This window comes from Rhinoderma darwinii, chromosome 4 (genome assembly GCF_050947455.1).
Source record: "Rhinoderma darwinii isolate aRhiDar2 chromosome 4, aRhiDar2.hap1, whole genome shotgun sequence".
Taxonomy (NCBI): Eukaryota; Metazoa; Chordata; class Amphibia; order Anura; family Rhinodermatidae; genus Rhinoderma; species Rhinoderma darwinii.
In genome coordinates, this window is record NC_134690.1 from 170486045 (window position 1) to 170513829 (window position 27785).

The window sequence follows — 27785 nt, forward strand, 5'->3', positions numbered from 1 at the left end:
GAAACTGGGCTTATTTAACATTCTAATTTTCTGAGACACAATTTTGGGTTTTCATTAACTGTTATCCATAGTCAACATTAAAAGGAAAAAATGCTGGAAATAGATCACTCTGTGTAATGAATCTATATAATATATGAGTTTCACTTTTTGAATTGAATTACTGAAATAAATTAACTTTTTGATGATATTCTAATTCATTGAGAACTAGTGTGTATAGGACATACCTGCCTACCTAAAGGAAATTCTTATGTCCGGCAGGGAGACACATTGTTTTATTACTACACCTCATAGCAGCAAATAAATATCAGAAAACATATTGGAAAAGGTACATTTTATTCCGTTTAACACATGTATCACTCAGAGGAAGAACACAAACAGTAAACGATTGAGGAGAAACTACTAGATGTACAGACACAAATATAAACTTTTAACAATCTTAAAATCATGGAATGTATTTACAAAAATGAACAAGCATAAAACCTTGCGAACCGTATATAAAGTTTACGAAGTTTAAATTCCCCATCCTACCTTGTCCATCTGTACATCTTATATGCCACACTGGTAATGGGGCGGGGGGGGGGGGGTCATAGCTTTCCTGATCAGTTCTGCACCACACAGAAGACTGCTGGTACCACCTAAAGATCAGTATGTGTCTGCATGCAGTTTTACCTGGCCAGCATAAAAGTCAGAAGTCAGTTGTCAGTTACAGCAACATTTGCAGCAAATTAACTTAAAGGGATTGTCCAGGATTAGAAAGGGTCTGCTTCTTTCCCCAGAGACAGTCACAATTGTCCATGGGCAGTGAGCGGTAATTGCAGTTCATCCCTATATAAAGTAAATAGGGCAGAACTGCAATACTAAACACCACCCATTGACATGTGTGGCACCGTTTCTGGAACACCCCCCCCCCCCCCTCCAAATATTTTTTTTTAAATAGAACCTTTTTTTACTCTTAGACAGTTCCATTGAAATACAGTGGCAAGTTATTTAGGAAACCCTTCTAAGTAGCGAGGACAATAAAAAGTGCTTGTCTAGGCAGAAGTCTCTGAATAAAATTGTACATTGCTTTAAGAGCATAGTTGTCACATGCCACACTATTATGGATAACTTTACAAATGTTAATTAGTCTCAACAATGGACCACCGGGAATTGTTTTATGGCCAGTTCTCATTTTCACAATTTTTATATTATTTTTTTTAAGCCAAAAGAAGGACTGAATCCTAAAGGGAGGAGTATAATTTTACATTTTAACATTAAACATTTTATTATTCACAATTGTTTGATTCATTCCTAGATTTGGCTTAAAAAAAAAGTCATCAACATGTAAAGTGTGAACTGGGACTAATTAGATTAAAAAAATAACTTTTTATAAGGCTTTGTTCACATGACATTTTGGCTTTATGCGGTACGTATGCCTAGAAACACTAACAATGCATGTGAACGTAAAGCCCAAGCATATGCAACTGTATACCGTACAGTTGCTTACATCGCTCCAGAGGTATACCAAGCGATATACATTTCTTTGCGGGATGTCTCTTATTTGAAAAGTCTCCACTCCAAAAAATACCACCCAAACCTACGCCAAAAGCACAATATTTTGCCAAACGTCTGGTCACTGGGAACCTGTGGATGCGGGGGGGGGGGGGGGGCACATGTCAAATGTAAGCAGAAAATGCCTAAATTATACAATGATTTCCAGAATTGCCGGTCATGTTTAATCACACTCCTTTGATGCATTTTTTCACAATACAAGATTAAAAAAAGGTGGATATTAAACATGAAGCACATTATTTATAACGCACGTTACTCCACTTTTCTGCTGCGCGTCTCGTTTGATAGATGTGAGATTGTCAAGTGTACTATTCTACACTATTATAGATCAATTATTACCAGGATTATGGTAGTGACTACACAAATGGTGATGTAGTAAGCGCCTATTGGCGTAAGTAACATTTATAAAAAACATAAAGTGGAACTATTCTGTTATTACAGAGTGCATTAGCAAAAACAATACTCATTTTATTGCTGAATACGGATTTAGAAGAGCAATTTTCTCTGGTCCCTTTAAGGGCTTATTCAGACGAATGTGTAAATCGTCCGTGTCACGGACGTTTTGTTTTTTTTAACGGCCGTCACATGGCTGCATGTATTTCTATGGGGCTATTCACACGGCCGTCACATGGCTGCATGTATTTCTATGGGGCTATTCACACGGCCGTCACATGGCTGCATGTATTTCTATGGGGCTATTCACACGGCCGTCACATGGCTGCATGTATTTCTATGGGGCTATTCACACGGCCGTCACATGGCTGCATGTATTTCTATGGGGCTATTCACACGGCCGTCACATGGCTGCATGTATTTCTATGGGGCTATTCACACGGCCGTCACATGGCTGCATGTATTTCTATGGGGCTATTCACACGGCCGTCACATGGCTGCATGTATTTCTATGGGGCTATTCACACGGCCGTCACATGGCTGCATGTATTTCTATGGGGCTATTCACACGGCCGTCACATGGCTGCATGTATTTCTATGGGGCTATTCACACGGCCGTCACATGACTGCATATATTTCTATGGGGCTATTCACACGGCCGTCACATGGCTGCATGTATTTCTATGGGGCTATTCACACGGCCGTCACATGGCTGCATGTATTTCTATGGGGCTATTCACACGGCCGTCACATGACTGCATATATTTCTATGGGGCTATTCACACGGCCGTCACATGGCTGCATGTATTTCTATGGGGCTATTCACACGGCCGTCACATGGCTGCATGTATTTCTATGGGGCTATTCACACGGCCGTCACATGACTGCATATATTTCTATGGGGCTATTCACACGGCCGTCACATGGCTGCATGTATTTCTATGGGGCTATTCACACGGCCGTCACATGACTGCATATATTTCTATGGGGCTATTCACACGGCCGTCACATGGCTGCATGTATTTCTATGGGGCTATTCACACGGCCGTCACATGACTGCATATATTTCTATGGGGCTATTCACACGGCCGTCACATGACTGCATATATTTCTATGGGGCTATTCACACGGCCGTCACATGACTGCATATATTTCTATGGGGCTATTCACACGGCCGTCACATGGCTGCATGTATTTCTATGGGGCTATTCACACGGCCGTTCTTTTAAAGAACCGTGTGACGGTCCAATTTTTGTCCATTTTCATGAATCCCTCAATAGACAATTCTATTAGGGATCCATGAAGACGGGTCCCTCACGGGTGCAAATTGGCTGTGAACAGGTGGCGTTTCTTACGGCTCATATCACACACGTTTGAGTAAAGCCTAAGTATTTTTTTGGACATAAGATACATTACTACATTTTTACTGTTGACTAAAGGAACAAAAAGGGTGATTATTTCGACCAATTACTTTAATGAGTTGTATAGTTTACAAAACTCACTCTTAAAAACGCTGTTAGGGCACTTCTAGATAACAGGGGGGGTCTTCCATTTAGCCCCTCATCAGCCAGCGTGGCCACAACGAGCATCATGTCTGGGCATTACATGGACAGCCCATTGATTTCCTTCAGTGGGAATGGGGCTGTGCTGCAATACCAGACAGAGCCCATGGACAAGAGTGGCACTGTTTCTGGGAGACAAAATCTAATTTCAGACAACCCTTTTAATTCTAGCTTACAAATTGTGCCATGTATTGAGATATTCTGATTGGTTATGCCATAACTTAAGTACCAACATTTACAAATGAACAATTAAAACCTGTGGGGCTCAAACTACCTTTGAGGGATGGCTGTATTCATCTGGCAATTTAAGAAAAAAATAATATATACACACAGAGGCGGGTACCCAAAAATCACTTGCAGCAAGTAGGGAAACGAAGGATTGTTATCCGTTACAAAATCCCCAATAAACAGCCATTAACACTCAAAATTGTGGAGTATTTTGTACTTAATCTTTTTCTTCAGACATTTTACAATGGAAATCAATGACAAAAAATGCACAAAAATATATTACATCAACTAATTTCTAATAGAAGTAATCTCTTTTACAGTTATATCGAATAGACCAACATATTTAGTATATTAAAATAGTAAAATCTGCACATAGGGTGTCTGTATTTTAAATCATGTACAAGGTCTGAAAAATGTGTAGGGCAATATATGCAGTTCGATGAGGAACACGAGCACAGATGATATCATAGATATGATAGGCACAAAAAAATTACAATTATACAAGACATCAAATATGTGAAGGTCGTGTACACATTTGTATTTCATCTATGTAAATATGATGGTAAATAACAAAAGAAATTGACAGTAAAAGACCAGTTAACTGTCCTAGAAGGAAACCGCCTGTTATACGCCAGTCTTCCTGCAGTATGGATATCGAGATATGCATTCACTTCTATAGTAACTAGCGAGGGTATATCATGGATGACATACAAAATCGAAATACAGATAGAATCATATGTCAGTGCTCCAAATATCGAAGATAAATAACTCTGCAAGAGGGATCTTCTAGATAGAATACCCAGAAGGCCATATTCACTGACACTACAGAAAATTATTCTATGGCAGTAAATCCAACTGTTTAAAGTGGTTCAACTACTAAGCATTATAACATTCAATGAAGTTTAGTGTGGGAAAACAGAACTAGTTTCCCTAAGCTTCAGACATAGGCCTCACGTGACCTTAATACAGGACGGTTTTCCATTACGTTTTCAAAAAATTCTCAAACCTTTCTTTAGGGAATGTTTTCCTTATATTCTCTACCATGATCCTTTCCTCTTGAGTTGAATATAGAACAGACAACAACCCTGTATTATATTTTTATAGAGAAGGCCGTGGGGGTGACAATGGTTGATTTGGTTGTAGGTAATTCCAATGCGGATTGGTGGTTTAGGTCTTTCTGGGACTTGCTAAAGAGAGGGGAGGGGGAGCTGCTTCATTCACTATTAGGGTATGTTCACACGGCCTATTTACGGACGTAATTCAGGGGTTTTACGCCTCGAATTACGCCTGAAGAGACGGCTCCATTACGTCTGCAAACATCTGCCCATTGATTTCAATGGGTTTTACGATGTTCTGTTCAGACGAGGTGTATTTTTACGCGTCGCTGTCAAAAGACGGCGCGTAAAAAGACGTCCGCCTCAAAGAAGTGCATGTCACTTCTTGGGACGTAATTGGAGTAGTTTTTCATTGACTATTAAAAAACAGCTCCAATTACGTCCGTAATGGACGCCGCGAAAAACGCGTGCACTTGCAAAAACATCTGAAATTCAGGAGCTGTTTTCGCCTGAAAACAGCTCCGTAATTTCAGAAGTATTTGGCGTTGCCGTGTGAACATACCCTTATTCACACGAACATGTGCGTTTTTTGCGCGTTGCAGTTCCGTGTGTCATCAGTGTTGGCTGCGTGATTTTTACGCAAATGCCATCCTTATGACACGCAGTTTTGATGTTCAGAAAAAGAAATGAAGTGCTTTTATTTTTCCCTTCATTTCTTGATCTACTGTTGCGCGACACACGGAAGTGCTTCCGTGTGGTGTGCGTGATTGTCACACACCCATTGACTTCAATGGGTGCGTGATGCGCGAAAAACGCCCAAGTATAGGACATGTCGTGAGTTTCAAGCAGCGGACACACGCTGCGTGAAAATCACGGAATGTCTGAACGGCCCCATTGACTAACATAGGTCCGTGCGACGCGCTTGATTTTCACGTGCGTATCACGGACGTTAAACACGTTCATGTGAATAAGGCCTTACTGGTAAGATAAAAAGAAAAGCCAATGGGGGAAATGTATTAATACTGGCCAGTCTTATTAGCAGGAAAAATTGGAGTACACCACGACAAATTTATAAAGAAAAAGCCTCTTTATAAATGTGTCACATTTTTCGGCCGGGTTGTGCACTACAATTGTGGTGCAACGACCGTGACCATGCGTCATCCATTCCTACCCACTTTGCACATTACAGTAAAAAAAAAATACACACATACTTACCTCAGTGATGCTGATGCTGTTCTCCAGCTCCCTCATTCCTTCTAGCGCCACTTGTACAAGGTCTTGATGCCGAGCAGCGTCCAGTCCTTATATGCGAGTCCTTATATAGTGCTGTGTCGCATACAACGTCCCCACGCTGCCCGGCGTCAAGTCCTTGTATGAGCGGTGCTGGAGTGATAAGAGAGGGGAGAAGATAAGTGGTGAAGTGAATAGAATTTATTTTTAATTTTTCTTTAGATTTCCACCTTAAATTTACACCAGATTTCTGCCATAAATAATAAATTTGTTGGGCTTTGGTGGCCACGCCCGCCTTCGCGAGTGTGGCGTAAAAGGCCATAATCTCAAATTGTGACTTTTTGGCCCTTTTGTATGCCAGAAAACAGGTGTAGAAATGTTTGTTTTGTAGAGGGCTCGGAATAGTTCCCACAAAGTATTTTATCTTCTTGTGGGGACCTTTTAATAAAGCTTTCCAATTGTATATACCCAAATCACCTTTTGCGCTGCTTTAGTGACTTCAGAGTTAAGGCGGGGGTGGTGCATGAAAGCCAGGTGCAGCATGGAGAAAAGTCTATACTAAAATAATTTTACAGGGAATTGTAGGAGAGAAGGTTATGTAGAAAATTTAAACTGAAAATTCAATTTGAAATGTATATTACTTTTGTAAACCATTGATGTAAAAGTCCACAAGGGGAAATTATTGGAGATACAATTTACATAGAGCATGGTCATATTCATCATAAGAAAATCTAAGTCAGATTACCAGCTATAGTTCAAGTCCTTAAAGAGGCTCTGTCACCAGATTAAAAATGCCCTATCTCCTACATCATTTTATCGGCGCTGGAATGTAGTTAACAGCAGTGTTTTTTTATTTTGAGAAACGATCTTTTTTCAGCAAGTTATGACCTTTATTACATTTATGCAAATTAGTTTCTTAATGCCCAAGTGGGCGTTTAACGTTTAACCAAGTGGGCGTATTACAAAGAAGTGTATGACGCTGACTAATCAGCATCATACACTTCTCTTCATTACACCCAAGCTTGTTTCACTGAACGTGATCTCGCGAGACCACGCTGTGACGTCACTTCCGCCCACAGGTCCTTCATCCCTGCGTCTGAAGACTGAACATAGATTGTCTCCAGGCGTATGAGAAGTTACAATCGTCGGATCTGCAGCAGCAGCGGAGGAGGCAGCATCACACAGTGCAGGTAACCATATAGAACTCCCTAGAGACGAAGGACATGTGGGCGGAAGTGACGTCACACGAGATCACGCTATTCAGTGAAACAAGCTTCGGTGTAATGGAGAGAAGTGTATGATGCTGATTGGTCAGCGTCATACACTTCTTTGTAATACACCCACTTGGTTAAAAGTTAAAAAACGCCCACTTGGGCATCAAGAAACTAATTTGCATAAATGTAATAAAGGTCATAACTTGCTGAAAAAAGATAGTTTCTCAAAATAAAACACACTGCTTTTAACTACATTCCAGCGCTGATAAAATGATGTAGGAGATGGGGCATTTTTAATCTGGTGACAGAGCCTCTTTAAACAGAACAGGCTTTAGGGATGATGATTTTTTTTTAGCTCAACGGCAGATGGTCTAATTATATGAGACACGGCTATGTAATCTATACGGATTGCACTGATGTCCTGTGAAGCTTTTTTCTGCAAATGATCATCCGTGCAACATGTAATATTTATTTACAAGAACTCCTTGTGACAAATGAGTCCCTTTCCTATAATTTGTTCACTATGATCAAAGACTGGAATTATCAAAGCTTGAAAGAATAAAAAATAAATAAAAGCATAAATAAAAAAACAAAAAACAATTACTCTACTAACTCGACAGTCCAGGAATTCAACTTCCAAGAACATCAGGTTAATATGTCCATACAAGGAAAGGTTCAGTCCCTTTAGGAGTCAGTTTTTAGGTCTTATTCCAAATTCAACTTCTGCAAATGAAACCAGGGAAATTATTTTGTGCATGGCCGCCTTAACTTAGATACATCAGTCAGTAATCTTCATGTCGCCGGCCTCCGGAGAAGTGCATAATGCTACTTTTTCTTTATTACCTTGATATTCCCAACATCTTAAACACAAACTCTTGGTGCAGAATGTATGCGTTAGATTGTCCTTGCAGATTGTTCAGGGAATGCTTACAATTGCTCAGGCACACTGCAGACTTCCTTCCATTGGGATGAACAATAAAAGGACTTCACCATAGGTGGGAACAAATAAAATAAAATAAATAACTTGTTCCTTTGCAGGGCTTTAGAATGGCTTTCCCATCACTGGCGTCAGTCATAAGAAGTTGAATATTGCACTTCTTTGATGTCTTTATAGCCCCTTCATTGGTTGGGCATGATTTTAGTTGAACAATCCAAAACAGTATTTCATTTTTTTTTTAGAAAGTGCTTATAACATTGATAATGAATGCAGAACATTGAGTGGCTACTAAAAAGAATTGTAAAATTCAATTAAAACCTTTTGTGAACAAAATTTGAGAATGTGCGTGAAAATTCCCTTACGTGCTTGATATCTGCAGGCCTCTTTAGTGAAAAGCAGGATGCAGAAGTGGTACACAGAATGAGGAGCCTGTAGATAGCATGGCATTCACACACTGGTGGGGGAAAGCGGCTTTGGTGGTGCAAGAGCCAACAAGGCCTGCACCGTTCCTGCTACTTCCACTAATCCGGTCTCTTCAAGGATGTGCGGAGGCAGACACAGGCGATCCTGGACATGAAAGTAATGAGAAGGGGGAACAGGATGGAGGGGAAAAAAAAAAAAAACAAACATAGGAGAAATAAAACAAAACAAAAATTATAAAAATAACACTATGCTCAAAACAATGATGGCCATCAGGGCCAAAATCAGGGCTATCAAGTCTATGCTGGTGGGAAATCTCTACCGTCTAATGCGATTAAATGTGTAGTGTATGGAAAGATGAAATGTGGACATGTGTCTTTTTCAACCTAAGTATGTAAGGATCTGTGCGGTTAGGTGCCTCTGTCGCGGATCTGGTCCAAAATACCGGAAAACTACAGCCACCATGATGGAAGTCTTTAGCGTCCGTCATGCGACAGATCTGGCACGTCCGTTTTTTTAGTTCTGCTTCTATGACGGAGCAGAACAATGAAAACCGGAACACAGATGTGAACAAAGCTTAGCGGTGATCGAAAAAGTAACATTTTTGCAACCCAAAAAGAGAAAGCAAGGAATACAGGAAAGACGACACTTAGGTCAGTAGCAAAATTTATTTACAAAACTTCAGCAAAAAACAAAGTGCAATTGGTAAGGAGCTGTAGAAGAAACCATTATACATCAGTGCTCTGCATTCCCACTTGTTTCTAACAGTCTATAATACCATACATTATGCTTGAGAAGAAGGCTGGGGCTGCACAGCGGCTAAAAGAAATTGTGGGAAAATCAACTTCAATTGTTCCCTATGGGTAAAAAAAAAAAAAGCTGCAAGCGACGTTTCTATAATTCTAGTTCTAGTGGAGCCCGAGCCTCACTTCCCATGCTAACAAGGTCTGAGAGAAATCTTAGCAGCATATATGTGGCTAGAATGAGTAAGGCACACAAGCCCCCACTTTCGTCCACGTGCCATCTGCTAGTGTTACTATATGGAATAAGCAACTGTTTCTGAAACGCGTGATCACTTCATAAACCGGAAACCGACAGTTAGCCCGGGTCTACTTGCTGAAATCTGACCTGCAATCCAATTATAATCTGTCATTGTAAATTGTGTGGTTTTTTTTGTTTGTTATACAATATGATCATTTTCTTCAAAACATGAAACATTGATAATGCCTCTCTGACACCACAAATGTCTAACTTGTCCCACTTTGAATAACAAAGGTATCGATCACTACGGGTCATTTATCTTTAGATAGGATGGATTTCTAGCACGTAAACCCCGGTTAATCTTGCCTTTACTCTGGGAATACTGTTCTGTTGCTATATAGTTCTGTAACTGAAAGGCTGTAGGTACGGATAGCTGCATAAATCAATGCAGCAACACTGTGCTTGACATCAATCCTCAGTTGAGGTAGAGTGTGATACGTAAAGCCTGGCAATATATTTGGTCTACACTGTAGGATGCGGTCTTCCAAACACTTTCAGCATAATTCACTTCAGGAGTCATTTCTATTGCTTTAATGTATAAATAGCCAGTGTTTAAGGGGAACAAACACCGAAAAAAAAAAACTGTTGTATGTCAATAGACGCTTATTTGCTCCTTTTAAACGGAGCAAAGATTGCAAGTATGGGGACGATCGCTCGACCCCATACATTTTGCATCTTGTCGGCAGCACATCCCGTTTGCATGGGAAGACGTGCTGCCGACTAGTGACCACTTTTCTGGCCACAAAATAAATCCGATCAGCCGACAGACAAGTATTTGCTCCTTTATCGGCGGATTACTGCCTTGTTCACACAGGACAATAAATCGGGAACGAGCGGTGGCATGAACGCTTGTTCACCCGATCATTGGCTTGAAATAGCACCACCGAGTAAAATACTCTTCTTTTATAAACCCTCACTGCCAATACATGATACTAGGTGGAGCTCACCATACGCAGTCCTCAAACACTAAACTAGATAATCTGCGTTCAGATTAGGCTAGATTATTAAAGTGGCCATACACATTAGAACAAAATTGATGAAAAAGAACAATTTTAATCATATTGAACGGGTATAATCCTATCAATGATAGACTCCTCTTCTGAAAAGTAATTTGCAATGTTTGACATTTTTGTCCAATTGTCACTAGTAGTTGTGTATATAGGGTACTCTGTCTATAAACGCACAGTCAGTCATCAAAAACCAACCCACGTGGTAGCAGAGTAGACGTGTGTAATATGTAATGTTCGTTTGCTAACCCACGGGTGGCCGTGGAATTTCACCTCATTATCATGACATCACTTCTGGCAATACATCGGCCATTACTCGCCTGGTGTAATAGAACATGTATAGCTAATTTGAGCAACTGTAATGGCCAATTCAATCTAAAATGTGTACGTCTGCCTCAGCGTAAACCATTAACCAACTTCCATCTAATGTGTCCGGCCACCTTTAGAGGCGCTCGGCTAGAGTAGGCTGCTGCTTGCTAAAATATAGACACTTGCCCTATTAATGGATAATCAATGTAAATAAAAGAAAACGTGAAGATTTGTCACTGTTACTTCAGAAATTTGTCATTTTGGAGCTTTAACAAGTTGACGCCAAGAACAAGGCACAAATATTCTTAGCAATACAATTTCACCAAAACCATTGTGAAGCTAGAGTAAAAGGGACATTCAAGCACTTCACTTACAAACTGGTTCCTAGGCGCCAGAGGGGGGAAAAAGAAAAAGTTATTGGCTAACCACCACCAAAATAGTTGGCTGAATACATAAACCTCACAACTATAGTCGCATTTAGGTTTATATTTCTTTGTTCATAAACATAGGACACCTGCCAGCCAACATGTTTCCTAATTCTGCCAATAAACATGGACATTCTGCTCGGAAGAGCATACATGTTATTTCTATAGGTGGTGGGGAATAAATGGCTGCCATCACCTCTGGCTTATCCCTGAGAGAAACAAAGGATCAGACATGCGAAAATTCAACTGTCTGATACAAGAGACGTCAGAGGTGAACTGTTTAAAATCGCAGGATCCACCAACAAATATCTAATGTGCAGGATATCTATAAGCACAGCCAATTAAAATTCCTGGAAAGGATACAGGAGCAGTGATTCGTGGGCAGTCACGTCCGTAAGCAGCTCTCCTCATGAAACACCACTTATACATCCTTTTCAGGACTACTAAGAAAGCATCAAACAGCATCCCCAAGCTCTGGTAAATGGGGCTATACACCTGCTTTTAACCCTTTATTTAAAGCTGCATTGTCTCAAAAGTCCTTAAGGGGTAACTAAACTTTTAAAAAAAACTTTTAACAGGTCAGTGCTTGAACCCCCACCAATTAAAGCCTCTGAGACCCCCACCGTTTGGTAAAACGAAGTGGCAGAAGCGCTCGGGTAAGCTCTGTGCGGTTTCATTTCTGATCGGCTTTCTTCGGAAAGCCAAGCGAGCGGTGTACGGACTCAGACTTTCCAATGAGCCTGTATACCGCTCGCACATCTTTCCAAGAATAGCCAATAAGAAACTGAGCGAAACAGCACTCACCCGAGCGCTTCTGCCACTTTGTTTTAGCGATTGGTGGAGGTCTCAGTGCTCGGACCCCCACCGATCAAAAGTTCTAAAATGTCACTGACCGGTCAAAAGTTTAAGGGCAACTAAGCTTTTAAAGAAGATGCCTTACGAAGACAAACTGTTTTAAGATAGATCAGCTGTTGACAGGGGAAGCCACGTCTGACTATACATTTCCCTGCTGTGACTGCTGCAGGGAAAACGTAGCATAACATAATAGCCATTCATGAATGGCGGACCATGTAATGCATAGATTTTACCGAGAGGCTCTCCGTTTGGGCTCACAGCAGGGTGAATTTATAAGCCTTGAAATTAGATTTTGTGCTCCTTTAATGTGGACTCGGTCCTGTGGTGTTGGCTTTTACTAAAATAGGTTGAAGCAGAAGAACCAATAAAACGCAGCCCTTTATTTGTTCCGTTTCATTTCAGTCAGACTGATGAGCCTTTGGTATAGGGTATTTCCATGTATTCTCAGAATGCAACCAATGTTTTTTGCTTTATCAAACTTGGAAAATAACTACTGCCAACATTGGCATGAAGGCACATGAAGGATGCAGCCAGCTCTGAGAAATCAGCTACTGAACCAAAGACCTTTTTTGCTTACGGAGTGACGAATGTTCCTTTATCCCAAATATAAAACTTAGCAATTGCCACAAATGGCATGTAACGCACATAGTGTGGCTATTAGTCAAAAGTAACCTGGGTGAGTCATTATTTCTTATTGGCATGAAGAAATAACTATGTAATGGTTAAAGCTGGCTGTGCAGCATAGCTCATAGACGTAGAGGTCGCAATATTTGCATCCTGGGGTATTATCATGTTCATTGGCCATGGATTACAGTTCTGGATGGGGTAACACTGGCATTGTGCTTCAGATAGAGGTTTGTAGAAGAATTCATAGTTGCAGGATCAAGAACAGACCCAACCCATCAACAGTTAGTAAGCGGATAACCCTGCCTCTTCACGCCTGGGTCCAGGAGGTAAGAAACCAGCGATAGAGCATGAAGAGGAGAAGCATAAGGGTGCAGTAGAAAACCCCAAAGCCCAGGAGGTGGGAGGAAAGAGCAGGTGCTTGTGAGCCTTCTCCAAAGGAGAGGAGACTTTCCAGAGTCCCCTTAATGCTGCAGAGGTTTAGCTGGAGAATGTCTGAAGGGAGACAAACTTTGTCCTGTCCAGAGGGGGTGAGCAGGAGGGGAAAAACAGAAAGCAGAGTCAGTCATGCAAACACCATCATGCAGTTAGACACTTGACTGCCGACAAGAGAAATAAGAAAACAAGGGGAGGGTAAAAAATAGACATAATAAAGCAGTTAATGTTCATAGCTCTCAATAACTTATGGAAAACGCGAGTATTAGAGGGTAAGTGGTTTCATGTAATATGATATACGAGCCTGGGAAATTTATCTCCGACCTTCACCGAGCACAATAACCAATGTCCGAATGTCTATTCTAGAGAAGTTTAGTTATGTCCATGACAAGCTCAACACAATTACATATTAGAGTATTTTCTTTTTAATGAGCAACCCCCTATTATTTTGTTAAAAAAAAAAAAATTGCTCCTGTTAGCAGCCAGACTGACATTCACCCAGCGGCCCTGCTCCACTTTGATATCAAACTCACTGTAGTTGCCTACAAATTAAATTTATTTCAATGGGGCAATAGGAAGAAGCCACTGCCAGTCACCTCCAGAAAATGATTTTTTTCTTGCGGGAACAAAGGATCGGGCATACTGAAACCCAACATGCCCGACCCCTCTTACCCCTGACACATGCGGTCCCCTGTATACATTAGATCGTCGGCCAATACCGCCGAATTCTTGTATAGACCGCTTCAGTTGTAGGCCCAAAGTGAACTTGCATTGTTAGATAGGAAACATATCACACAATGTTGAAGTCAGGAGGGAGAAAGAGTAATAGTTGTAACAAAAAGTTTTGAAGTCAGATGATGTAAAGGTGAAACTATTCTACGTTTTTTTCAATTCCACTGTATTGAAAGGTCAAAGCGACAGCAAGAAAATGCGGACACAAAATGTACTCTCAATACAAAAAGTGAATGTCATACCAGTGTAACAGAATGGACATAAAATACTGTTGTTTTTTTGGTTTGTTTTTTACCTGGGGAACTCCAATTTTTCTGCAGGCTTCCAGGAAGTTTTCAACATTTCTCCTGCATTTTGCCATTTTGAGCTTAGGCTATGGAAGATAGACAAGGACTGTTACTAGTGACCTAGCAATATTTTTTATTGTAGTTTAAAGTGTGCACTACAAACCAATAACCGTACTTACAACAGCAGGTGAGGGAACATGTATACTCGGCACTGATCTTGGGCGAACATGGTTGGCTAAATGACACAAAACCACACCATCTGTGAGAGCCGCTCCCAGGTCACTGGGAAGTGTCACCTTTAACCGTGATTCTATATTCTAAGAGAAAGAGAGAATCTTTAAAATAAAAAAAAATTTGAAACCAAAAACATCGGCTCTGCATTTATTATGGGATAAATGATAATGTAAATGCCTTTAAATATAAAGCAAATGCAAGAAATAATGGGTTTTAATTTGGAGGCGTTAGTGCAATAGAGAAAATATAAAATAAAACGGGAGGATGTATTGTCTTTAACCCCTGCCCAACGTATGACGTATACTTATGTCATAGCCGGGTAGGGGGAAGTATGGAGCGGGCTCACAGACTCCGCCCACTCCATACAACATGGGTGTCGGCTCTATGTTATAGCTGCCACTTCATTGTAACAAGCAGGATCATGCTCGAGCGCGATCCCGCTTGTTTAACCACTTAGATGCTGCGGTCAATAGCGACCCCCGACAGTCCATTGGCCCCCCGCAATGCGATCGCCTGGTGCCGATGGTTGGCATGGCAGCCTGGGGGCCTAATGAAGGCTGCCATTTTGTACTCTTATTAAGCCGTCAGAAACACGATCTACTGCAATACATTAGCATTGTAGTATCTAGTGCAAGCATTCCAATGATCGCTGGTTCAAGTCCCCAAGGGGAACTAGTAAAAAAAACAAAAGTCAAAATCTGTTCGTTTTTTTTTTTATGTACAAAAAAAAAATATTAAAAAGTTTAAAAAAAACTCTCATTTTCCCCCTAAAGCATTGTAAAAAAAAAAAAAAAAAAAAAAAAAAAAAAAAAAAAAAATTGTTATCGCCACATCCGTAAAAGTCTGAACTATTACAATACAACATTTAACTCACACGGTGAGTGCCGTATAAAAAAAGTTAACCGCCGGAATCGCTGTTTTTTAGTCACTCCATCTCCCACGAAAAATTGAACAAAAAAAAGTGATCAAAATAATTTGCATGTATCCCAAAATGGTACCATTAAAAACTACAGCTCGTCCCGCAAAAAATAAGCCTTTATACCACTCAAATCGACGGAAAAATAAAAAAAAATTATGGCTCTGAGAATTGGCGACACAAAATAAATTTTATTTTCTACAATCAGTTTTTTCCTTGCAAAAGTAGTAAAACATAAAAAAATAAATATAAATTTAATATCGCCGTAATTGTATTCACCCGCAGAATATAGTTAACATGACGTTTTAATTGCATGATGAACATCGTAAAAACAAAGCTCAAAAAACGGTTAAAATTGCGGTTTTATTAATTTTCCACCCCACAAATAATTTTTTCCCTGTTTCCTGGTACATTATATGGTACAATAAATGGTGCCATGAAAAAAATCAAGCCCTCATGAAAAATGGCTGCAGCGGGAAAGGTTTAAGCAATATTCCCCAACTGGTGGCTTTCCGAGCCACTTGTGACTCTTTGGCCCACTGAACTCTGCAGCTATTGTTGGGCACCAAAGATAACAAAGAGGTATCAGGGTAAATACCATATAACTGGCAGTTGACACTACTGTAAAAGCCATACCTCAGTCATATTTAAAAGTTTTTCACTTTTAATATTTAGAGTGGCTCAATAAGACCTATTGTATTTGAAAGTTTTTTGCAAGGTGCAAAAAGTTTGGTCCTCTGCCTGGACGGTTATGGACATTATTTAACTGAATTTTTTTTCTTAATTGTTAATTTGCTTCCTAAAAGCAACTTTTTAAATAGTCATCATTAAAAATGTCCAACCATTTTGATGCTGTAGAGTCTGTGCAACTCCTTAACCTGGCTGGTTGTCCTACTATTTCTGACATAAAGCTGACAGCAAACTACTCCTGGCTGTGTAGTCTCTCTCTCTGCTCTCCCCCTCCCTTCTCTCAGATTTAGAGATAGAAGCAGTGAGGGGGAGGAGGCAGTACATGGTAGATCAGAGTGTGAAGAGGGGGGAAAGCATCCAGGTCTTCAGAGAGGGCAGATTACACAGGTGGTCAGTAGCAGAGTGTAGATAATAAAAACAACAGACACAAGCAGTTTGCAGAGGGGGAGAGGGAGAGATCACACAGGCTGGGTATGAGTGTAAAGAAAGGAGTGCACTCATTACAGACTGCAGGGGAGGGGAAGGGCAAAAATCACACACTCCTCAGCATCAGGGTGTCAGCACAAAGGAGAAGAGATCTCTCATAGGCTCTAGGAGGAGGAAGCAGTACAGGGAGGAAGCAGTGCTTATAAATGAGAGCTGGTAAAAGCAGCAGCATCCTGGGCACATAGAACTCACATGCAGCATGTATTACTGGGAAGGGACACACCAACATGAGAAAAATGTGAAACTAGAATTACGTTGCACACATATCAGGGGGTCTAAAATGAACGAAGGAACGAACGAAGGAACGAACGAACGAAGGAATGAACGAACGAAGACTGTAGCCTGAAACAGTGCAACTTTTTTAACTCAAGGTAGCCACTAACTTTTGGAAAAATACTTTTTCCCATGTCAAAGGTGCCAATAGCATTTAAAGTCAATCATGTAGAATCAGTACCTTGTAGTAAAGCTGGTATTTAGAGATTTGCTTTTACAAACCTTTCTGAGTTGCTCTGTTATGTCTAACTCCTCTTGCCGAATTGTGAAGCTGTGCTCCGATCTGGAGTTTGTACAATCACTAGAAGCAACAGCAGGAGGAGGGGTGTTACCTGTTAACAACAGAAGATATTGTGGAAACCATATTACACTCGGATGTACTGCTGTATTACTAAAGTCAAAGACACTTGGGAGTTCTTCAATGTGTCTTTTTGTCACAGCAGTATAACGGCAGCAACCACGCTACACGAATGTGAATAAGATGTGTAAAAATTATTTACATTGTGTTTTAAAAATGTGTTTTTTTTAGTGTTTATAACACAATAATATAATAGAGTAAATATATTAGAAATCCACCAAAAGTGTGCACAAATATATAACTAACACTTATAGTGAAATAAAAGTATCGTCAATTTTACAATGTGCATATGCAAAGGTCTGAAAGGTCTCACTTTTCTTGACTTCTTCTCGAACAGCGGCCCGGAATAAGAAGCTTTCTGGACGGTGAGGGGAGCATCGATATGATGTAACAGGCGTTGGGGAGGACAAATGTACTATTATAAAAAATAAAAAAAAAGATAAAAAAAACAGTTATACAGTGATTTGAAGGAGTTCATAGTACCTTAAAGGTTTTGATAAGTCTGTTAGCAACTGTGCGCTAGACTGCTTACTGCATATTTTTAGCACTTCTATAATACAACAGTATAATTTCTTGTACTAAGGCATCATGCCCACGACCGTTTCTGGTTTGCAGACCGCAAAACACTGATCCTAGTGGCTTTCGTGTGCTGTCCGTTTTTGATGTGGACCCTTACACTAGAATGGGTGAGAGAAAACCGCAAACACGGGACACAAATAAGGCCTGTTTTTTAATTTTCAGGATCGGACACAGAGATCCGCAAAAAAAAAAAGTAAAAAAAAAACGGACGTGTGCATGGCCTCTCAGAAATTAATGGTTCAAAATGCAATCCGCAAAAAAAATAAAATGGATAGGACACTGAAGAAAACAATGTTTAGGTGTATGACCCCTTACCATGAGAGCTAAAGCGCATATAAACTGTAATATTATGCACTAAAGTGGCAAACGCATGTGCACACCGAACAGGGTTTGAAAAATTAGGATAATGAAAGGTCCCACATGACTGTCTGAAGCTCTGCTGGAAGTGGAACCAGATCGAGCTAAATCGAGATCACCAACAGATTGACCGGGAATGATGGTTGCCAACAGTCTAGACAAAGCTCAGTCTGAGTTTTGCATGGAATTCTCCTTAACATTACATTGATTTGTGTTTGCTAAACATTTACTACTAAAACTATGGCCAATAATACGCTGACCTGCTGTTTAGCATGTATTTTGTTTTGTGTTAGTCACATTTTGAGTTAAAATTCATAATAGAGGGCTTAAAGAGTCTCTGTCACCACATTATAAGTGGCCTATCTTCTACATAATGTGATCGGCGCTGTAATGTAGATTACAGCAGTGTTTTTCATTTAGAAAAACGATCATTTTTGACGGAGTTATGACCTATATTAGCTTTATGCTAATGAGTTTCTTAATGACCAACTGGGCGTGTTTTACTATATGACCAAGTGGGCGTTGTGGAGAGAAGTGTATGACGCCGACCAATCAGGGTCATACACTTCTCTCCATTCATTTACACAGCACATAGCGATATAGCTATATCGCTATGTGCAGCCACATAAACACACTATAACGTTAATCAAGTGTCCCGACAATGAATATACATCACCTCCAGCCAGGACGGGATGTGTATTCAGAATCCTGACCACTTCTCTGTGATTTACAGCATAGCAGGCGTAGTCTCTCGAGATTATGCTGTAAACTGTCATTTACAGCGAGATCTCGCTGTGCTGTAGTCTCACACAGACGCTACAGAAGTGGTCAGGATTCTGAATACACATCCCGTCCTGGCTGTAGGTAATGTCTATTCATTCTCAGGACATTTGATTAACGTTAATGTGTGTTTATGTGGCTGCACATAGCGATATACAGTGAAGGAAATAAGTATTTGATCCCTTGCTGATTTTGTAAGTTTGCCCACTGTCAAAGACATGAACAGTCTAGAATTTTTAGGCTAGGTTAATTTTACCAGTGAGAGATAGATTATATTTAAAAAAAAAAACAGAAAATCACATTGTCAAAATTATATATATTTATTTGCATTGTGCACAGAGAAATAAGTATTTGATCCCTTTGGCAAGCAAGACTTAATACTTGGTGGCAAAACCCTTGTTGGCAAGCACAGAAGTCAGACGTTTTTTGTAGTTGATAATGAGGTTTGCACATATGTTAGATGGAATTTTGGCCCACTCCTCTTTGCAGATCATCTGTAAATTAATAAGATTTCGAGGCGGTCGCTTGGCAACTCGGATCTTCAGCTCCCTCCATAAGTTTTCGATGGGATTAAGGTCTGGAGACTGGCTAGGCCACTCCATGACCTTAATGTGCTTCTTTTTGGGCCACTCCTTTGTTGCCTTGTCTGTATGTTTCGGGTCATTGTCGTGCTGGAAGACCCAGCCACGAGCCATTTTTAATGTCCTGGTGGAGGGAAGGAGGTTGTCACTCAGGATTTGACGGTACATGGCTCCATGCATTCTCCCATTGATGCGGTGAAGTAGTCCTGTGCCCTTAGCAGAGAAACACCCCCAAAACATAATGTTTCCACCTCCATGCTTGACAGTGGGGACGGTGTTCTTTGGGTCATAGGCAGCATTTCTCTTCCTCCAAACACGGCGAGTTGAGTTAATGCCAAAGAGCTCAATTTTAGTCTCATCTGACCACAGCACCTTCTCCCAATCACTCTCAGAATCATCCAGATGTTCATTTTCAAACTTTAGACGGGCCTGTACATGTGCCTTCTTGAGCAGGGGGACCTTGCAGGCACTGAAGGATTTTAATCCATTACGGCGTAATGTGTTACCAATGGTTTTCTTGATTTGGAGCGTGTAACTGGTCTGGAGGAGGCTGAACTCTTCATGGTTGGTAGGGCAAAAAAAAACAAAAAACTGAAAATCACATAGTCAAAATGATATATATTTATTTGCATTGTGCACAGGATCAACTTATTTCTCTGTGCACAATGCAAATAAATATATATCATTTTGACTATGTGATTTTCAGTTTTTTTTTTTTTTTTTTACATAATCTATCTCTCACTGGTAAAATTAACCTAGCCTAAAAATTCTAGACTGTTCATGTCTTTGACAGTGGGCAAACTTACAAAATCAGCAAGGGATCAAATACTTATTTCCTTCACTGTAGCTATATCGCTATGTGCTCTGTAAATGAATGGGGAGAAGTGTATGACGCCCACTTGGTCAAAAAGTAAAAAACACGCCCAGTTGGTCATTAAGAAACTCATTAGCTGTCATTTAGAGCGAGATCTCGCTGTGCTGTAGTCTCACACAGACGCTACAGAAGTGTCAGGATTCCAAATACACATCACGTCCTGGCTGGAGGTAATGTATATTCATTGTCAGGACACTTGAGTAACGTTATAGTGTGTTTATGTGGCTGCACATAGCGATATAGCTATATCGCTATGTGCTGTGTAATTGAATGGGGAGAAGTGTATGACGCTGATTGGTCAGCGTCATACACTTCTCTCCACAACGCCCACTTGGTCAAAAGGTAAAACACGTCCAGTTGTCCATTAAGAAACTCATTAGCATAAAGCTAATATAGGTCATAACTCCGTCAAAAATGATCGTTTTTCTAAATAAAAAACACTGCTGTAATCTATATTACAGCGCCCATCACATTATGTACAAGATAGGGCACTTATAATGTGGTGACAGAGCCTCTTTAACATTGTCTCAGGAAGTTAAAGGCCCTTTTACATGGGCCAATGATCGTTCCCGTTCATTGCCCTATGGAAACAGGGCAAAGATCAGCCGACAAACAAGCAAATGCTCGATTGTCGGCTGTTTGGATCTTTTTTGTGGCCTAAAAATGGCTGCTTGTTGTAAGAACAGCTCCCTATGTAAACAGGGAATGTGCTGCCCACAAAATGTAAATGCATGGGAATGAATGATCATATTAACGATCATTTGCCCTCATGCATTTCGATTATTGCTCCGCTTAAATTGAACAAATGAGCGACTATTGACTGTATACTGTATTGTAGAATAACTGCCTGTGTAAAAGGGCCCCAACCCACACGTATGAACTTACCAGTCTGAGAAGTGGGCGATATGGGAGTCAGCGATGACCTCTCATCACTCTATCAAGACAGCGGAAAAAAAAAATAGGATAAAAGCCATTTACACAAAAAGTAAGGGGAACAAAATAAAAACAACATGCACGGGTTACACCAACTACTGAACTGCTGTAACAGACAAAATATTGTTACAATTTACTGCTATAACAGACATTTGGATATTCCAACTGAAAGGCCATCAAGACAAGTTTTCTGTTACATATATAAATAGCCTGAAACTTATACAATTATCATCAGCCCCTGCTTAAAGAGTAACTGTAGTTTCACACTTTTGATATGTCTTGGAGACATATGGTGGGGTCTGGGTGCTGAAAACCTCACTTCGCTGAAACAAATGCACTGAGCGCCCTGCATCCTCGGCTGTGTTTAACGCTCCCTGATAGGCTGAAGATGGCTCACATAAGGTGTTCTATGTGAGCTGTCTTCATCCTTAATAAGGAGTGTCGATCACAGCCAAAGGTGCAGAATGCTCAGTTAAGCGCTTCTCGACTTTCAGTGACGGTTGGAGTCTCAGCATTTGGACCCAAACCAATCAAAACTTCTCAAATGTCTATATGACATAAGTTTTTTTTTAAACTACGGTCACTCTTTAAAAGATTGTAGCATCTAAAAGTGTGGCTAAGGTTTTCAGCATTATTTTACCGCTTTGATCCGTGTATATTAAGTAACTTTGAATATTATTTGCTTTACCGATCAAGAATTATAAGTTACATCACATCCCCTTCTCCAATTACATTCAAAGATGCATTCATACAGTGCTTAAAAGGGGTTGTACAGTTTTAGCAAATTAATGTTCTTTTTTGCATAATTAACAGTTATACAATTTTCCAATATATTTTCTGTATTCATTCCTCACGGTTTTCAAGATCCCTGCTTGTTGGTAATCAGTAGGAAAATGTATTGTTTACTTCCAGTGGATACAATTCTGTCCATGGTCATGTGATGGACACCCAGGTGCTGGGATCGTTACAAGACACAGCTCTGATACACCTACTGTAACTAACGAGCTGTGCACCTGTGTGTACACTACATGACCATGGACAGAATTGTATCCACTGGAAGTAAACTACATTTTCCTACTGATTACCAATAAGCAGGGATCTTGAAAACCGTGAGGAATACAGAAAGCATATTGGAAAACGACATAACTTTTAATTATATAAAAAAAAGTTACAATAAATTTGCTAAAATAGTACAAGCCCTTTAAGTAGAACATGTTCCATAGAGGACTGTTGGGAGATATGAGGTCATGAAGCCTGAAGGCCGTTTTACATGGACCAATGATCGGGCGATCCCTGGGTAGCAATCAGTCGACAAATGAGCAAACGATCGTTTGTCAGCAAATCGTATCTTTTAAGTGACCCAAGAAATGGGTATTTGTTGGTAGCACATCTCCCTGTGTAAACCAGATGTGCTGCCAGCAAGATGCAAATGTACAAGGACGAACGATCGTTCGTCCCCATACAGTCAAGAAAGCAGTAGAATTTGGCAGTGGAGTTGATTAAAGAGGACATGGTGTAACAATAAACGCAAAGCACGTGCAGTTATATAACACTACATGTAAAGCTCCGTACAATTCCGTTTGAACGCCCTCTACTAAAATACCAGGGAATTATAAGCAACGTGCCCTGGCACCTGACTTTAGAATCTGGACTCTCCTAGTTTCTAAGGAATTGGTGCTGCAGATGAGCGTGTTTCACGACTCCTCAACTCTGAAGAAAGCTTCGGAGGCCTCCGAGAGGACAGGAGCCACCACATGTCCTTATTACCTATGCTGCAATACACTTTCCAAGATCTAGCTATGCTAGCCAATCTGTGCCTAATAAAAAAATATATATATATATATATATATATATATGTCTTTACTAGTGACAGATTCCCTTGAGAGCAGAATAGTAACAGATCAGATGTGTTGCCGAACAATGTATCATAACAGAGACAATTACAACTGGCACATAAGGCAGGAGGGGGAGAAGGAAGACAACCAAGACACCCATAGTGGCATGCTTTATTCACCTGCATGTGGCTTCCTGGTCTCCTTTTAATGGTATTGGTGTTATTGTCAACCTCAAAGACAAACTGAGGCTCAAAGCCATTCTGCCAGCAGCAGGAAGAAGACAGAAGAGGAGAGATAGTATGGCTCAAATGAAAGTATTTTGGAGATCCATAAAACAATAGAGGGAAAAAAAAAATAATCACATTGCACTGCACCCACCAAAAAAAGTCAGCCAAGTGCATGCAAGGATCATAAAAAAGCAGAACGCAAAGCAGTAACAAAATACACAATGCACAAATATAGCCTGCACCTTTCTGTAGGTCTATAAATATGAATGTATAAATATAATGTATATATATCTAGATATATATATCGAGAGAGAGAGAGAGAGAGAGAGAGAGAGAGAGAGAGAGAGAGAGAGAGAGAGAGAGAGAGAGAGAGAGAGAGAGAGAGAGAGAGAGAGAGAGAGAGAGAGAGAGAGAGAGAGAGAGAGAGAGAGAGAGAGAGAGAGAGAGAGAGAGAGAGAGAGAGAGAGAGGTAAGTTGCAGTAATCGTGGGTAAATGTATATGTAAACAAGGCAGCAAAAAGGCACTTGAGAATAGAGTGCAACTACCACACAACAGCCATTTTGAACTAAATATTTAGTCTTTTATGCCATTTCGTTTATTTGGGTCAGGCTCTATTCACATGTGACAATTCTGAAAAGGTTCCTTTCACTGGGAAATGAATTTCATCTCAAAATCAATATCATTCTCCCTCTAACCAAGCACAACACAACTTGCTGCATCTCTGGTAGTGATCCAGTGGCCCAAACCATTCATCCATTTCTGGTCCCAGACAAAAATAAAAATTTGAAATTTGCTAGTAAAAAGGAAAAAAAAATATCTCAGAATGAGTGAACATCGCCTTTACTGCTAATTCTAATAAATATTAGCCAAATAATGAATTGTGATATAACCTTGAAATAGAACTTAACATTGGCAACTGCTTTAAATGTTCCTCCTAAATGGCTGCAGTTATTTTAAGCCAGGAAAATGCTTAAAGACTCTCCAGCAAGTATTCAAAATAAAAATAAACTTAGCTAGTCCCTGTACCTACTTCTCCTGGCCACTGCTTTGGGCTGCAGACTGGAGAGGTTGGGCAGATGCCAGTGAGTAAAATAAACAGCCTCTGTCCACCTGCTTCGTAGCAATGACGGCGCTGCTGCCAAATTGGGCCCCGATACAGTAAAGGGGAGGGGCTCTGGGAGCCTGAAGTCATGCCACAGTCCATGATCACCGACAGGATATTCTGTATATTCAGGCCTGACCATATTGTATGTAGGAGACACTCCACTCAGAGTATCACTTTAAAGAGTACCGATCATTCTAAAAAGAAACTAAATCCCTGTAGGTGTAAGTGCAGCCTGGAATGTGGTCAATAACTGGTAGATTTCTGGTCTTTTCGTTTCTTCTCCAACATTTCTGTAAATGTTAAAGCGATTGTCTGATTGAATGGGATAAAAATTAAGGTTTCAGTTTTACCTTTTATTTGGAAAAAAACAAAAAACTGCTGACAAATAATGAATTAAGTATGAAAATGCACAATGAGAGCATATTGGTTTACGATAAAAATACTGACTGGAAAAAATCCTTGGGTCAATAGTAAGCCAGAGAAATCCGTTGACTTTTTTTGGGGGTTGAATATTTTTGCAATTACATGTGGGTCATTTTACAGAACCCGAATGATCGTCTCTCTTGGCACTTGAATAAACCATTCCTGTACTTGTTTCCGTTGTCAGACTAAACCCTCTTCTGTTTTATACACTGGCACTCAAAATAATACACAATATTCTACGTGTGGTCTGAAGAATTATATCCATCAAGGTAAAACAATGTTTTCATCATGTGCAACTAGGCCAGGGGTGGACAGTATGTGGTATATACACTTTATGGACAGAAGTATTGGGACACACTGTTTAATGATTGATTTCAGGTGTTTCATTTGGTCCCATTGCCACATAAAATCCAGCACCTCGCCATGCATCTGCACTTACAAACATTTGTGAAAGAATGGGTCGTTCTAGAGAGCTCACTGAATTAGAGCGGGATTCTGTAATAGGATGCGATCATTGCAGATAGACTAGGGCTATGTTGGGGAATCCTGCTCGAAAAGACAGTGTAGGTATACAACAGGACGGCACTTGAGCTATGCAGTTTGCGTAAATCCCATAGAAGGGAGTGGGAGTTACAGAAACAGCGTAGAACGGCGATTTACACAAGCAGTAAAAGCTCCCTTGCCGTCCCGTTGTACACCTATGCTCTGACTGGATATATAGAGATGCCATAAATGTCTGTTGTGACAATACCTTTAACTCATGAAGTTCGTACATAACAGAAGGATTTATAGACTTAGAGAGGCTTAGGGTGAGTTCAGAAGCACTAACAATCTGCAACAATGTACAGTACGTGTGGATGGGATTTCTAAACACCCCATTCACACGTAGAGGAAAAAAAATTAGCGCGGAATTCAGAGCATTCTGTTGCAGAATTGCTACAGATTTCAAAAAGAAATTAAAGAATTGGTGGATTTTCGCATCAAAATGTAAATATCGCACCTACAACCGAATTGAAAAAAAACGCACCATTGAGAATGGCTTTTATCTGCGGATTTTCCGCATCAAATTACGTGTGTGCACGCAGCCTAAAAAAGTTCTTTCCTTCCATATGCAGTATTTGGATGTATTATCTTAGGCTGTGTGGACAAGAAATAGCAAAGGCGAACAACCCATTTCAAGTGGATCTGTCATCATACTATAAAGTCCTGCTTAAAGTGGTATTCCCAGAAATGATATTTATCATCTGTTGACAGAATATGTAATACGTTTCTGGGACCCCCACCCATCGATCAAGCAGGGGGCCCGAGCTCCACAACAATGCACATGCATTAAAGGAGAACTGTGGATAGGTGACAAATGTATTCTGGAAATAGCCCTTTATAATGGCAGCATAGTATGGGGACCCTCTCACCAGTGACTTATGGCTGCTGTGTGTACATGCAGATTCATGACAGCCTGTCAATCCCTGGTGAGAGGGGAGCGCTCCCCTTATGAATACAGTGGAGTCGTAACGAGGCGTCTGTTATATCCTTTTATTAGACTATCAGCCAAGCTGCACCGTTTTTTATTTTGTGCCGTTTGGGCTAAGAGTACAGTGGGCCGTCTCTATACTATGCGGTCCATCAACAGGACAACATAACATAACATGACGACAGACCTGCTTTAATGTCCAACTCCACTTTAAAACCATAAAATTCAGGTAGGATTGCTCTTAGGGGTCCTGGAAGCAATCAGATAGGAGTTGCTCGGTTGGATCCTCACACTGTAAAGCGGTTCTAGCTATCCCTGCCTGTGACAGGGAGAGAAATAAATGTAGCCAGCAGTGATTTTCATTTCCAGACTAAAAAAATGAGGTCATCATTTTTTTTAAACCCAATTTAGCAAAAAGTCATCCACGACAGTGTCACGACCCCAATAAACAGTTCCACATGAGAGTGTGAAAAGTGAAACACCATAGTTAAGAGTGTGCCAATTGAACCCAAGTATCAAAATGTCCTTATTGTTTGACGTAAAAGCTTTTCATTTAGACGACATCTTTGCCTGGATACTTAGGGAGATAAAGTAGACTATAGATTAATACTATTCCCAAGTATTTCAAGCAGCTTACTATTTGTTACAGCAATAATACAATAATAGAGCCAAATCATCGGTCCCCTAACAGCATAAACCAGGACTCTGCCATTATACAGATTATCATTTCCTTATCCTAACAGCGGCGGTAATACAAGACATACGTCCATTGACTCTACATGCAGCATTTCCAAATAGGCATAGAATAGCTGAAGCAGACAAGTTTTTTTTTCTCCTTTTAAAAAAAACAATAAATTTGTGATTAGATTAAAACAAAACTCCACAGCAAATCACACTAGTATAAACCAGTACACCATGCAAAGCTTTACATTTCACATTTATTAAGCAAATGTGAAAAAATGCTGCCACAGGATCATCTTCGTTTCAAGTCAGCGCAGGAACAGTCCTGGTTTATGCGGTTGACATGCACTTTCTACAAATGATTTCACAAGGAATTGTGTCATGCGGAAGGTGCCAGATCAATCCATGCAGGGTTCTTACCACTAAGAGGGCACTATCATCTGTATGCTGGGAGCGTCTGGATGGGAGGGAACACTGAGATGGAGGCAGGGAGAGATGGAGCAATGTCAAAAACACACAAACGCATAAAACAAAAGAAAAAGGATAAAATGCAAAATGTTCAGATACTAGATGGTGACACAAATGGAAAGAAGCAGATTGGTTTCTGAAAAATGGTTGGGACACGGAGTGAAAAAAAGGGGCATCTCCTATGAAAACTGTAAAAAAACAGAATCGG

General features: G+C 40.3%; 2 protein-coding genes across 7 annotated transcripts in view; both read right to left on the minus strand.

Annotated features, from left to right (window-relative positions):
- Positions 1-27785, minus strand: part of RPL35A (ribosomal protein L35a) — a 283976-nt gene that overhangs the window by 34089 nt on the left and 222102 nt on the right. The gene's annotated exons all lie outside the window — the stretch shown is intronic.
- LRCH3 (leucine rich repeats and calponin homology domain containing 3) overlaps positions 7732-27785 on the minus strand; it is a 104017-nt gene continuing 83963 nt past the window's right edge. Inside the window, exons 15-22 of one of the 5 annotated variants that reach the window (XM_075861848.1) lie at positions 27530-27583; positions 23381-23461; positions 21319-21367; positions 17576-17677; positions 17127-17236; positions 14485-14622; positions 14314-14391; positions 7732-8737 (exon numbers count right to left, since the gene is read on the minus strand). In XM_075861848.1, the coding sequence (XP_075717963.1) occupies positions 8618-8737; positions 14314-14391; positions 14485-14622; positions 17127-17236; positions 17576-17677; positions 21319-21367; positions 23381-23461; positions 27530-27583 (732 nt within the window). In that variant the 3' untranslated portion in view covers positions 7732-8617. Of the gene's footprint in view, positions 8738-9454; positions 13369-14313; positions 14392-14484; positions 14623-17126; positions 17237-17575; positions 17678-21318; positions 21368-23380; positions 23462-27529; positions 27584-27785 lie in introns of those variants that run through there. The other 4 variants (XM_075861844.1, XM_075861845.1, XM_075861847.1 and 1 more) reach the window with 4 other exon arrangements.